Here is a 15,286-nt window from a genome sequence, read left to right on the forward strand (position 1 = left end):
ACAGTACACGGCACGCTGCCGGTGATGGACCCACTGTCCACGGCACACTCCCGGTGATGGAGCCACTGTACACGGCACGCTCCCGGTGATGGACCCACAGTAAGCGACATGCTCCCGGTGATGGACCCACAGTACGCGGCACGCTCCCCGTGATGGACCCACAGTACGCGGCACGCTCCCCGTGATGGACCCACAGTACGCGGCACGCTCCCAGTGATGGACGCCACTGTACGCAGCACGCTCCCAGTGATGGACCCCACAGTACGGGGCATGCTTCCAGTGATGGACCCACTGTACACGGCACAGTGCGCGGCATGCTCCCAGTGATGGACCCACTGTACATGGCACAGTGCGCGGCACGCTCACAGTGATGGACCCTCTGTACGTGGCACGTTCCCAGTGATGGACCCACAGTACGCGGCACGCTGCCAGTAATGGACCCACAGTACGCGGCACGCTCTCAGTGATGGACCCACAGTACGCGGCACGCTCCCAGTGATGGACGACACAGTACGCGGCACGCTCCAAGTGATGGACGCCACAGTACGTGGCACGCTCCAAGTGATGGACGACACAGTACGCGGCACGCTCCAAGTGATGGACGCCACCGTACGCGGCACGCTTCCAGTGATGGACCCCACAGTACGCACCATGCTCCCAGTGATGGACCCACAGTACGCGGCACGCTCCCGGTGATGGACCCACAGTACGCGGCACGCTCCCGGTGATGGACCCACAGTACGCGGCACGCTCCCGGTGATGGACCCACAGTGCGCGGCACGCTCCCGGTGATGGACCCACAGTGCACGGCTCGCTCCCGGTGATGGACCCACAGTGCACGGCTCGCTCCCGGTGATGGACCCACAGTGCACGGCTCACTCCCGGTGATGGACCCACAGTACGCGGACGCTCCCGGTGATGGACCCACAGTACGCGGCACGCTCCCGGTGATGGACCCACAGTACGCGGCTCGCTCCCGGTGATGGACCCACAGTACGCGGCTCGCTCCCGGTGATGGACTCACAGTACGCGGACGCTCCCGGTGATGGACCCACAGTACGCGGCACGCTCCCGGTGATGGACCCACAGTACGCGGCACGCTCCCGGTGATGGACCCACAGTACGCGGCTCGCTCCCGGTGATGGACCCACAGTACGCGGCACGCTCCCGGTGATGGACCCATAGTACGCGGCTCGCTCCCGGTGATGGACCCACAGTACGCGGCACGCTCCCGGTGATGGACCCACAGTGCACGGCTCGCTCCCGGTGATGGACCCACAGTGCACGGCACGCTCCCGGTGATGGACCCACTGTATACGGCATGCCCCCCGGTGATGTCCCACAGACATCACACAATCAGCATCACAGCAGCCGCCAGAACACAAAATCCACTTCACTGGCTAAACTGCTCGTCTTGAGTACTCAGCTACTGCGCCTGCGCCTGACGTTAGCCTAAAACCCGCCTTTCACTGAGAAAGATGTCCAATGAGAACCATTCTTCCGGGACACGACTCCAAAATCGCTAGCTGCAATTTGACACGTTGGACACTAGAGGGCGTGGTGAGCAGAATTGCAGAGCTTGAAGCTGGCGCACTGATGACGGTGGCGGAGGTGCAGTGCGAGATTGACGCATGTGCAGTGCGAGCACAGTGGTTACCTCAGTGTCTGGATTGTTACCTTCTGCGGTTTCCTTTCCTCACTAGTTCTCCCGCAGCACCTGTACTCGGGCTGGAAGGCACGGGCGCCTGCGCGGGATTGCGGGGCCGTGACCTGCTGCTCCGTGTGAGGGGAGAGCTCCTGTCACTGACATTCAGCGGCGCTCCGGGAAGTGTCATGTGCTGGTAACCCGCTGTGTGCCGGACTCTATGCGGCCGCTGGACCATGAATCTGCACCAGGTGCTGACAGGAGCCGTCAACCCGGGGGATCACTGCTTCTCTGTAGGGAGCCTGCAGGAGCAGCCCGTAACGGTGAGACCCTGACTTGGCGGCATTGTATGGGGGGCTACTGTACGTGGCAGCACTGATACTGCGTGGAGCACCTTGCTTGTGTGGGCACATTACACGGCAACACTGTGGGGTGTGTGGTACAGTGTGGGCACATTACACGGCAGCAGTGGGGGGGGGGTGTGTGGTATAGTGTGGGCACATTACACAGCAGCACTGTGATGTGTGTGGTACAGTGTGGGCACATTACACAGCAGCACTGTGATGTGTGTGGTACAGTGTGGGCACATTACATGGCAGCAGTGGCGGGGGGGTGGTATAGTGTGGGCACATTACACAGCAGCACTGTGATGTGTGTGGTATAGTGTGGGCACATTACACGGCAGGACTGTGATGTGTGTGGTACAGTGTGGGCACATTACACGGCAGCACTGTGATGTGTGTGGTACAGTGTGGGCACATTACACGGCAGCACTGTGATGTGTGTGGTACAGTGTGGGCACATTACATGGCAGCAGTGGGGGGGGGTGGTATAGTGTGGGCACATTACACAGCAGCACTGTGATGTGTGTGGTACAGTGTGGGCACATTACATGGCAGCAGTGGGGGGGGGTGGTATAGTGTGGGCACATTACACAGCAGCACTGTGATGTGTGTGGTATAGTGTGGGCACATTACACGGCAGCACTGTGATGTGTGTGGTACAGTGTGGGCACATTACACAGCAGCACTGTGATGTGTGTGGTACAGTGTGGGCACATTACATGGCAGCACTGGGGTGTGTGGTACAGTGTGGGCACATTACACGGCAGCACTGTGGGGTGTGTGTGGTACAGTGTGGGCACATTACATGGCAGCAGTGGGGGGGGTGTGTGGTATAGTGTGGGCACATTACACAGCAGCACTGTGATGTGTGTGGTATAGTGTGGGCACATTACACGGCAGCACTGTGATGTGTGTGGTACAGTGTGGGCACATTACACGGCAGCACTGTGATGTGTGTGGTACAGTGTGGGCACATTACACGGCAGCACTGTGATGTGTGTGGTACAGTGTGGGCACATTACATGGCAGCACTGTGGGGTGTGTGTGGTACAGTGTGGGCACATTACATGGCAGCACTGTGGGGTGTGTGTGGTACAGTGTGGGCACATTACATGGCAGCAGTGGGGGGGGTGTGTGTGGTATAGTGTGGGCACATTACACAGCAGCACTGTGATGTGTGTGGTACAGTGTGGGCACATTACATGGCAGCACTGTGGGGTGTGTGTGGTACAGTGTGGGCACATTACATGGCAGCAGTGGGGGGGTGTGTGTGGTACAGTGTGGGCACATTACACAGCAGCACTGTGGTGTGTGTGGTACAGTGTGGGCACATTACACGGCAGCACTGTGGTGTGTGTGGTACAGTGTGGGCACATTACACGGCAGCACTGGGGTGTGTGGTACAGTGTGGGCACATTACATGGCAGCACTGGGGTGTGTGGTACAGTGTGGGCACATTACATGGCAGCACTGTGGTGTGTGGTACAGTGTGGGCACATTACACGGCAGCACTGTGGGGTGTGTGGTACAGTGTGGGCACATTACATGGCAGCACTGTGGTACAGTGTGCACATTACACGACAGCAGTGGGGTGTGTGGTACAGTGTGGGCACATTACATGGCAGCACTGTGATGTTTGTGGTACAGTGGGCACATTACATGGCAGCACTGTGATGTTTGTGGTACAGTGTGGGCACATTACATGGCAGCATTGGGGTGTGTGGTACAGTGTGGGCACATTACACGGCAGCACTGTGGTGTGTGTGGTACAGTGTGGGCACATTACACGGCAGCACTGTGGGGTGTGTGGTACAGTGTGGGCACATTACACGGCAGCACTGTGGGGTGTGTGGTACAGTGTGGGCACATTACACGGCAGCACTGTGGGGTGTGTGGTACAGTGTGGGCACATTACACGGCAGCACTGTGGGGTGTGTGGTACAGTGTGGGCACATTACACGGCAGCACTGTGGTACAGTGGGCACATTACATGACAGCAGTGGGGTGTGTTTAGTATAGTGTGGGCACATTACATGGCAGCACTGTGATGTGTGTGGTACAGTGTGGGCACATTACACGGCAGCACTGTGATGTGTGTGGTACAGTGTGGGCACATTACACGGCAGCACTGTGATGTGTGTGGTACAGTGTGGGCACATTACACGGCAGCACTGTGATGTGTGTGGTACAGTGTGGGCACATTACACGGCAGCACTGTGATGTGTGTGGTACAGTGTGGGCACATTACACAGCAGCACTGTGATGTGTGTGGTACAGTGTGGGCACATTACATGGCAGCACTGGGGTGTGTGGTACAGTGTGGGCACATTACACGGCAGCACTGTGGGGTGTGTGTGGTACAGTGTGGGCACATTACATGGCAGCAGTGGGGGGGGTGTGTGGTATAGTGTGGGCACATTACACAGCAGCACTGTGATGTGTGTGGTATAGTGTGGGCACATTACACGGCAGCACTGTGATGTGTGTGGTACAGTGTGGGCACATTACACGGCAGCACTGTGATGTGTGTGGTACAGTGTGGGCACATTACACGGCAGCACTGTGATGTGTGTGGTACAGTGTGGGCACATTACATGGCAGCACTGTGGGGTGTGTGTGGTACAGTGTGGGCACATTACATGGCAGCACTGTGGGGTGTGTGTGGTACAGTGTGGGCACATTACATGGCAGCAGTGGGGGGGGTGTGTGTGGTATAGTGTGGGCACATTACACAGCAGCACTGTGATGTGTGTGGTACAGTGTGGGCACATTACATGGCAGCACTGTGGGGTGTGTGTGGTACAGTGTGGGCACATTACATGGCAGCAGTGGGGGGGTGTGTGTGGTACAGTGTGGGCACATTACACAGCAGCACTGTGGTGTGTGTGGTACAGTGTGGGCACATTACACGGCAGCACTGTGGTGTGTGTGGTACAGTGTGGGCACATTACACGGCAGCACTGGGGTGTGTGGTACAGTGTGGGCACATTACATGGCAGCACTGGGGTGTGTGGTACAGTGTGGGCACATTACATGGCAGCACTGTGGTGTGTGGTACAGTGTGGGCACATTACACGGCAGCACTGTGGGGTGTGTGGTACAGTGTGGGCACATTACATGGCAGCACTGTGGTACAGTGTGCACATTACACGACAGCAGTGGGGTGTGTGGTACAGTGTGGGCACATTACATGGCAGCACTGTGATGTTTGTGGTACAGTGGGCACATTACATGGCAGCACTGTGATGTTTGTGGTACAGTGTGGGCACATTACATGGCAGCATTGGGGTGTGTGGTACAGTGTGGGCACATTACACGGCAGCACTGTGGTGTGTGTGGTACAGTGTGGGCACATTACACGGCAGCACTGTGGGGTGTGTGGTACAGTGTGGGCACATTACACGGCAGCACTGTGGGGTGTGTGGTACAGTGTGGGCACATTACACGGCAGCACTGTGGGGTGTGTGGTACAGTGTGGGCACATTACACGGCAGCACTGTGGGGTGTGTGGTACAGTGTGGGCACATTACACGGCAGCACTGTGGTACAGTGGGCACATTACATGACAGCAGTGGGGTGTGTTTAGTATAGTGTGGGCACATTACATGGCAGCACTGTGATGTGTGTGGTACAGTGTGGGCACATTACACGGCAGCACTGTGATGTGTGTGGTACAGTGTGGGCACATTACACGGCAGCACTGTGATGTGTGTGGTACAGTGTGGGCACATTACACGGCAGCACTGTGATGTGTGTGGTACAGTGTGGGCACATTACACGGCAGCACTGTGATGTGTGTGGTACAGTGTGGGCACATTACACGGCAGCACTGTGATGTGTGTGGTACAGTGTGGGCACATTACACGGCAGCACTGTGATGTGTGTGGTACAGTGTGGGCACATTACACGGCAGCACTGTGATGTGTGTGGTACAGTGTGGGCACATTACACGGCAGCACTGTGATGTGTGTGGTACAGTGTGGGCACATTACACGGCAGCACTGTGATGTGTGTGGTACAGTGTGGGCACATTACACGGCAGCACTGTGATGTGTGTGGTACAGTGTGGGCACATTACACGGCAGCACTGTGATGTGTGTGGTACAGTGTGGGCACATTACACGGCAGCACTGTGATGTGTGTGGTACAGTGTGGGCACATTACACGGCAGCACTGTGATGTGTGTGGTACAGTGTGGGCACATTACACGGCAGCACTGTGATGTGTGTGGTACAGTGTGGGCACATTACACGGCAGCACTGTGATGTGTGTGGTACAGTGTGGGCACATTACACGGCAGCACTGTGATGTGTGTGGTACAGTGTGGGCACATTACACGGCAGCACTGTGATGTGTGTGGTACAGTGTGGGCACATTACACGGCAGCACTGTGATGTGTGTGGTACAGTGTGGGCACATTACACGGCAGCACTGTGATGTGTGTGGTACAGTGTGGGCACATTACACGGCAGCACTGTGATGTGTGTGGTACAGTGTGGGCACATTACACGGCAGCACTGTGATGTGTGTGGTACAGTGTGGGCACATTACACGGCAGCACTGTGATGTGTGTGGTACAGTGTGGGCACATTACACGGCAGCACTGTGATGTGTGTGGTACAGTGTGGGCACATTACACGGCAGCACTGTGATGTGTGTGGTACAGTGTGGGCACATTACACGGCAGCACTGTGATGTGTGGGCACATTACATGGCAGCACTGTGATGTGTGTGGTACAGTGTGGGCACATTACACGGCAGCACTGGTGTGTGTGTGTGTGGTACAGTGTGGGCACATTACGTGGCAGCACTGTGGTACAGTGGGCACATTACATGGCAGCACTGTGGTGTGTGTGGTACAGTGTGAGCACATTACATGACAGCAGTGGGGTGTGTTTGGTATACTGTGGTCTGTGTGTTACACTATGGGCATATTACATGTGTGGGTACTGTACATGGCAACACTGTGGTGAATTTCTTCGCACAGTTTTCCTCATTGGTGTCCTATGAGCAGTACTGTGTCCTGTTCTTGTTGTGTATGTACCGTGGCTGATTAAGCAGTGAGAACATGTTGTGCAGCGTGAGTGCCAGTCTGATCAGTGTCCGAGTAGCTGGCATTCTCACTCCTGGACTCAGACTTCGTTGCTGTGGTAGATAAACCACAAGTCTGGATCTGTTCCCAATGACTTGTTCTATCACATGACTGTGTGTTTCATGTTAGACAGGACAAGCCGCTGTGTAGCTCCCGTCTGTTACCTATAGCAGGCAGCCATTTTATCGGTGTTGTGTGTGTGTAAGTTATATTTTTACAAACATCACGTCTTGATGTCAGTGTCTGGTGATGATAGAGATGAGCGGTGCTAGATGCAGTAGGTGCTGCTTATCTCTTGTCTGGTTTTTCTTTTGTGCGATTTCTCTGCTAGAGGGGAAATATACTAAGGGTTTCATGACACAAGCAGATAATCGTGGGAATAATGTGATCATAACTCGCAACTACCAAACTATGTTAACTTGCAAAGTTCTATATGAACAAACCACAATATTTCTGGAACAATTCATGTATTTTGAAATACGAATGGAGAGGTTTATCTGTAATGTCCTGCGCCACAGAAACCTCATACCAGTTGTCGGGTGCAGTGGTGGAGGGGTGATGACTTGAACTTGCTTTGCTGGCACAGGATCTGGGCAGTTTGCAGTTATTAAATTAACCATGAACTCCTCTTCATACCAAAGTATTCGAGTCAGTAGTGAGGCTATGTAGCCAAAACTGGGTGTTGCAACAAGACAATGATTGTAAACACAACAGCAAATCTACTCCATATTGACTGAAAAAGAGAAAATAATTGAGGTGTTGCAATGGTCCCTTTAAAGATCGGACCACAACCCAGCTGAATTTCTGTGGCAACAGCTTAACTCCTTCCTGCAAATAGACGTAACTGGTGGTTTCCCATACAGTTGTACAGTTACATCGTTGTAGCAAGAGCTAGCTGTCATACACAACCAGGCTCCTGCTGCATGTCAAGACTGGACATAGCGCCCATCCCAGCTCTTTATCCCCTCAGATGCCGTTGTCACTAGCTCCAGTGACGGGGACATCGTTGTATGCATTCAATGGCGCTCCAGCTGATCAAAATATTGTATCTACCCCCAAAATTGAAAATGTTCGGGGCCTTGGAAAATGGGGTCACAAGCAAATGATTTTTTTCCAAGCACTCATGACCGCACTTGAGAGGGTGGGATCCGCTCTTATCACTGGACAGAAAGCCAAGAGCACAAAATAAAAAGGCACATCCCACTTCCTCATTCAATGTGGTGTCCTTTGGATGTAGGAACTTTGAGCACACAACTGGAGCAGCCGGGAATCCTATAACACCATAGCGTGTTCTATAGTAAGAATGGCAGTGAGTACAGGAGCCCAGCTAGACACTGACATGCTAACATCAGTCTGGGTCAATCTACATTTAATGCTTCCATACCTACCTAGGTTTGGTGTCTGGCCTGGGGCCTTGTGCTTCAGTGGTCCTGCGGTCTTGTCATTCTGGCTAGTTGTGCAGCCTGACGTTTCTTGTTTAGGTACTGTGGCTTAGTTGGTTAAAGCTGTCTTGTCAACTGATCCTGTGTTTGAATCTCGAGAGTGTCTGGCCTCGTGTCTTGCGTTTTGCTTTGACCAATACCATATGATGTCTAGATCTCTTTCTGACTGAGTCGCTTCGTCATGGGGGGGGAAAAAAAAGTGGTGTATCAGAAGTAATGGTTGTCACTTCGTTTTCTTAGATTACATTTCAAGTAAAGAGACTATTTTGCATTTAATTGCTTTCTACTAACACCCTTCATGTTTGGATTGTGCTATTAGCATCCATTTAAGTCCACTACTTTTACATTGATGGCCTATCCTTAGGATAGGTCATCAATGTCTGATCGACCATGGTACAGCACCCCTGATGATCAGCTGTTATTGGTGTCGCCGGCTGGAAGTACTTGCTTGCAGAGCTGGCCGTCTACTTATAGTGGCTTGGGCTTGGTACTGCGCATCCACCTCTTATTCAAATGAATAGGAGGTAGATGGGCAGTGCCCTGAGGAAGCCACTACTAGTAGACGACCAGCTCCGCAAGTGACTACTTCCGGCCGACGGATCGACCGGAGTGTCAAACTCCGGCCAATCACACATTTACTGCCTATCCTTAGGATAGGTCATACATATAAAGGTAGTGGACAACCTCTTTAAGTTGTGGAATTGATGCCATTTTAGAAACTAGGATAAATTAGGATAAATTCTATCATCCCTAAATGAATGTTTGGTTGTGGTTCTTATTTATATTGAATAGCCTAGACTTTTATTTTTGCCTGTTCTAGTTGTATCCAGCGCTGTGGAGTCGGTAAGCCAAACCTGCGACTCCGACTCCTCAATTTCTCTTACACCGACTCCGACTCCCACATATATTGCTTATATTTAAATGAAAATTTATTGTAGTACAATATGAACATCAGACATTTAATCATTTTTATGATACAATAATCAAGATATTTAGATAGAACATGTATATTTATTGGAATACAACTTTAGAACACAAAAACTGTAATAAATTGTAAATATGTAATACACTATGTAATATCGATTACGTATATATATATTGTATATACAGTTTATATATAACACTATGTAAGTGGCAAAAAAGAGTTTTCAACAAAACCATACCAAATAACATTTGTGCAGTCTATGAATTTGTTCTAAGAAATAGAATTGCCTCCATCAGATCCTCCTTCATAGATGACCTCAAATCTGACCTAATAATTTTAAGGCCATAGAACAACTTCTCTACACTAACTAGGGGTTGGAGGCAAAGCCGTAACCACATGGGCAACATCTCTAACAATTTCTGGGTATAAAGGAATTGCCTCATGCACAGTCAGTTTTGATGAACGGTTGAATTTTTCTATTTCTTTGACAGCACGTGAAACCTTTTGCTGAAATATGGTCAATCTGCTTGCTATGGGATACAGAGTGAAATCTTTTTCCTTGCGGCAACGCTTTGCCTGCTCCCTGTCATCCAAATACTTGTCAAAGTCAAACTCCTCATCTGATGAGGATGAATATATGGCAGCAGTAGCACTGTCAGGACCCAAGTCCTCTTGCTCTTGACAGTCCTCCTGTAGGTCACTCATCCTAACTGCTACCTCAGTCAGAGCTTCTTTTCCTTTAGTAAGTTGTTGATCATCAAGCAGTATACGATGACTTGGGTCCACAAACAGCTGCCAGAAAAATTTTATTTTCCAATAGCTGTGTCTCTCTCCGTTTCATTGAAGCAGAAATGCCATCTGCGATTTAATCCTCCTCTTTGGGACAGGCAAAATAGCAAGTTCTTCCACTCCCTTATCAAAATGCCAAGAGTTAAATCCTCAGCTTGTAATTTTTTAGTCACCGGTAAATGGGTGATTAAGCAATTCCTTCAGTTCAGCCACCTGTGTCCATTGACCTTCATTTAGGGTTACCTGAGGGTTCGCCATATCTATAAGAAATGGTTTTAGTTCAAGCAATCGCTCAATCATTTAATAAGTGCTGCCCCACCGAGTGGCTTGATCGACAATTGCTCCTTTCCCAGCACGTCTCTTCAAGATGGAATCAATTTTAGGGGTTCTGGCAGCAATAACCACTCACTTTTCCAATCAGATTTCCAGCATGTCCCTCTTGCAGTCTATCTCTTATTGCCAGCTTCAGCGTGTGCACAACACAGCGCATGTGATGAATATGAAAGTGCTTTGAAGCAGCTTCAACAAGATCATCTATTTCTACAGTATAATTTTGCTGTTCTTCTGTTGTAATATCTGTTTGTTCCTCAGTTACATGAACAGCACTGTGGCCTTCCATCTCAAACATACTGAATCCTAAATTTTCTTCTAGCTGTTGTTCATTACTCTCATTCATCAGTTTAATTGTACTTATCATGTTTGAAGCATTGTCCGTTACAATAGCAAGAACCTGTTCTTTTTTGAGTTCGTAATCTTGCAGAACTTTTTCCACTAAGGCCTGGAGAAACTGGCTGCTGGGATAAGCTTTAGTATCTGTTACTGCCAGTGTCTTGGTAACAATTTCTTTGTTGTCCCAAACATATCGAACATTGATGGCAAAATAGTTCACTCTGTGACGTGTGCAGACATCCATTTTAACAAACATGAAGCATCTTTTGAGAGTCTTTAAGATCTTCCTTTTGTTTAAGGGTTTCTTCAATCACTAATTTTCTAATACTTTCTCTTTCCAGAGAAACACCAAGTTTGCGTGCCATTTCTCCATTAAGAGCTGTAAAAGCTGGTCATGCAAATGATAGTGATACACCATCCTTCATGACAAGCTGTATGAGCTGTCTTTTAAACATATCTGCTGTCATTGTTACAGTAATTTTGTCACTTACAAAATATCTTGTTAATGATGTTTGAGATGCTCTTTCCTCCTCATTTGCCTGGCAGGAAGTGCTGGGTGCGGATTTCTTGGTGCTGCTGTTATCTTTCTCAGTCACAGCTTTGAAAACTTCTGGGTGGAAGGGTTGTAAATGTCTTTTTAGATTGGAAGCTCTTGTAGGAGCATTTTTATCACTGCCTGAGTATGCACTGATTTTGGCGTCACAGCATTTGTTTTCCTCTGGGTCACGTCATACATTGACACACAAAATATTTTTCATCTTGAGTCACTGTGAAATGCTCAAATACAGCTGACTTCATGGGGAGCTTCTTAGACATTTTGTAATAATATAAATTCACTCTCAAAATAATTTTGTCCTATAAAATAATGTATGTTATAATTCCATCAAGAACAGGGAACCATGTACAGTGGAGAAAATAAGAATTTGATACAACGACCCAAAAAAAGTCCAGAGCTTTCAAGAACAATCAGTGATACCCGGCAGGGGGGCCGGTCGCTGATGTCACACACAGCGATCTCGCTGGTGAGATCGCTGTTGTGTCACAAAACTTGTGACTCAGCAGCGATCTCGCTAGCAAGATCGCTGTGTGTGACAGGGGCTTTAGTCTGTGTGCTACTCGGCTTTCATTCTTTTTGGTACAGATATGGTATGAATAAATGGATAGAGCAGATAAGCTCACAAACCTTTCAGGTGATGCTGTTTTTTAAAAAGCTGATCTGCTTTTGCAGCTGAAAAACGTATCCCCAAAAAACGCAGCAAAAACTCTGTGTGTGAATGTAGCCTTAGATTAGGAATAGAACAGCCATTTACAGGACATTTCATAACTTTCCCAAATTCCTATGAAACAATATTCAGCACATTCTGCATTGAACTACTGTACACAATTTATTATATATTTTAGGAGTCGGTCCATTTTATACCGACTCCACCAAAATGAGCACCGACTCAGACTCCACAGCCCTGGTTGTATCAGCTCTTATTACTTAGCTAGGATGCGGTGGCCAGAAAATCTCTAAGGCTAGTTTCACATTTGCGCTTTATAGCGCAGCGACGGCCTGCGTACGGCCGTCGCTAAGCTCTGCCCACCCCATCCGGTCATCGCTGCCTACTAGCGCACATGGGCGCTTGCGATCTGCGCACCCTATCTTTAGCATAGGGTGCGCAGATCGTGCGCTGGCCGTGTGCTAGCAGGATTTTGCCGCGCGCTGCGCACTTTTGAAGGTGCGCCCGTGTGCGCCGAACGCAGCATGTTGCATTTTGGCGCGCGCGGCGCACCTTCAAAAGTGCGCAGCGCACGGCAAAATCCTGCTAGCGCACGGCCAGCGCATGATCTGCGCACCCTATGCTAAAGATAGGGTGGCAGATGGCAAGCACCCATGTGCGCTAGTAGGCGGCGATGACCGGATGGGGCGGGCAGGGATGCCGGCAGGGGGCGGGGCTTAGCGGTGGCCGCGCGCAGGCCGTCGCTGTGCTATAAAGCGCCAATGTGAAACTAGCCTATGGAATGAAATTTACTGATCATGTGCACAACACTTCAGGATTGTCATTGAATTTCCTTGTCTAAGTATTCCAATGCGTTTTTGGACCATTCAGGCTAGTTTCACATTTGCGCTTTATAGCGCAGCGACGGCCTGCGCACGGTCGCTGCTAAGCCCCACTCCCTGCCCGCCCCATCTGGTCATCGCCGCCTACTAGCGCACATGGGCGCTTGTGATCTGCGCACCCTATCTTTAGCATAGGGTGCGCAGATCGTGCGCTGGACGTACGCTAGCAGGATTTTGCCGTGCGCTGCGCACTTTTGAAGGTGCGCCGTGCGCGCCGAAATGCAACATGCTGCGTTCGGCGCACACGGGCGCACATTCAAAAGTGCGCAGCGCACGGCAAAATCCTGCTAGCGCACGTCCAGCGCACGATCTTAATATTACAATGTCACTTTATGAGGTTATTATTACTCTGAAACACTTACAGATCATCATGCCACTGATTTTGATTTTGTTTTCTTGTGACATATTGTACTTAATGATAATGGTAACATTTCTTCAATATGCCTTGCATTTATTTGTTAAAAAGCCAGAAATTTTGCAAAAATTGTAAAAATGTCATAATTTTCAAACATTAATTCTTATGTCATTAAGCCAGAGATATGTCACACAAAATAGTTAATAAATAATAATCTTTATTTTTATAACACATTCCGCAGCGCTTTACAGCTTGCACACATTATCATTACTGTCCCCGACGGGGCTCGGAATCTAGATTCCCTATCTGTATGCTTTGGAATGTGGGAGGAAACCGGAGTACCAGACAGAAACCCACGCAAAAATGGGGAGAAAATGCAAACTCCTATAACATTTCCCACATATCTTCTTTACATTTGCCCAATTTTGGAAACATAATTTTTCTTTTGTTAGGACGTTATAAGGGTTTAAAGTTGACCATCGATTTCTCATTTTTCCAACAAAATTTAACAAACCATTTTTTTTAGGGGCCACATCACATTTGAAGCGACTTTGAGGAACCTAAATTATAGAAAATACCAAAAAGTGACCCCATTCTAAAATGTGCACTCCTCAAGGTGCTCAAAACTACATTCAAGAAGTTTATTAACCCTTTAGGTGTTTGACAAGAGCAAAGCAATTTGGAAGGAAAAAATGAACATCTTGTTTTTTTCACAAAAAACTTACTTTAGACTGTGGTGTAATAACCACTGTGTCCTGTCCGCTAGGGGGCGCTGTGTGGATGTCCCAGGAGAAAGGATGAATGACAGAATACTGAATGGCCGTTATGTATCTCAAAGTGGGTGGCTTTGAGGCGGAGACTTGTGTGTTGATCAGCAGTGATACTGCTGAGGTGCTGCTTTAATGTGTCAGGGAGAAGTCTCCGGGTAACTAGGGAGATGGGTGGGCCAGTTACCTACAAACCCACCCAGGGGTGTGTTTAAGAGTGTCATAATAAAGTATATGTGTATGAATGCTTGAAGGACCTGTGATGAGGTCATAGCCATGTGACCCGGGGGGCGTGGCTACGGACCATATAAGGTAATCAGAGTAGGTCACATGAGAGAGCGCATGGATCTGATTGGGCCATGTGGAAGGTCCCGGCAGGCCTAGGTGGAAGAAGGTGTGCTACCCTCCTAAAGACCACGTGCTGAGGCTGCTGACCCGGGAGGCCTATGTATATTGGCTGTTTGACAGGAGGGATAAGCCTCCTGTGTTTGCTGAGGCTCCAGGACTGAGCCTGAAATAATGGACAGTTATGCTTGCTTTCGCCTGAGCTAAAGGCTATTTCTTATGTGCTGGTTTATGGGTTATGGAGCAATAAACCCTATGAACTTTTAAAGGAACGTGCCTCCTGGTTGTCTCCCGTCGCACCTAAACGAGTTGAATCCCTACAAGACCCAAACTTTTATTTTCACAAGGGTAACAGTAGAAAATGGACCCCAAAATGTGTTGTGCAATTTCTCCTGAATACGCCAATACTTTATTTGTGGGGGAAGTCTACTGTTTGGGCGCATGGCAGGATCAGAAGGGAAAAGCGGCATTGGACTTTTTGAATGTAAAATTTGCTGGAATAATTAGCGGACTCCAAGCTGCTTTTGGAGAGCCCCTGATGTGTCTAAACAATTGAAACCCCCCACAAGTGACACCATTTTGGAAACCACACCCCTCAAGGATTTTATCCAGGGTTATAGTGAGCATTTTGAACCCACATGTATGACACAGAAATTTGATAAAATTAGGTTGTCATATTGAATACGTCGTCATTAGTGCTCCCTACTCGAGTTTGCATCGGGTATGCACCAAATATCGTGGGTGCTCGAGTGACATGCTGCATGTTTCATGGTTGTTAGACACCCCAAATAACATGCGGGGTTCCTCGA

At 49.4% G+C, this 15,286-nt stretch overlaps 1 protein-coding gene across 1 annotated transcript in view; it reads left to right on the plus strand.

Moving 5' to 3' along the window:
* Window positions 1–1,577: 1,577 nt before the first annotated feature.
* DMXL1 (Dmx like 1) overlaps window positions 1,578–15,286 on the plus strand; it is a 288,913-nt gene continuing 275,204 nt past the window's right edge. Inside the window, exon 1 of the mRNA XM_073554312.1 lies at window positions 1,578–1,968. Within this exon, the coding sequence (XP_073410413.1) occupies window positions 1,882–1,968 (87 nt within the window). The 5' untranslated portion in view covers window positions 1,578–1,881. The remainder of the gene's footprint in view (window positions 1,969–15,286) is intronic.

Source organism: Dendrobates tinctorius, unplaced genomic scaffold, assembly GCF_039654945.1.
Source record: "Dendrobates tinctorius isolate UK_male_01 unplaced genomic scaffold, ASM3965494v1 ptg000003l, whole genome shotgun sequence".
Taxonomy (NCBI): Eukaryota; Metazoa; Chordata; class Amphibia; order Anura; family Dendrobatidae; genus Dendrobates; species Dendrobates tinctorius.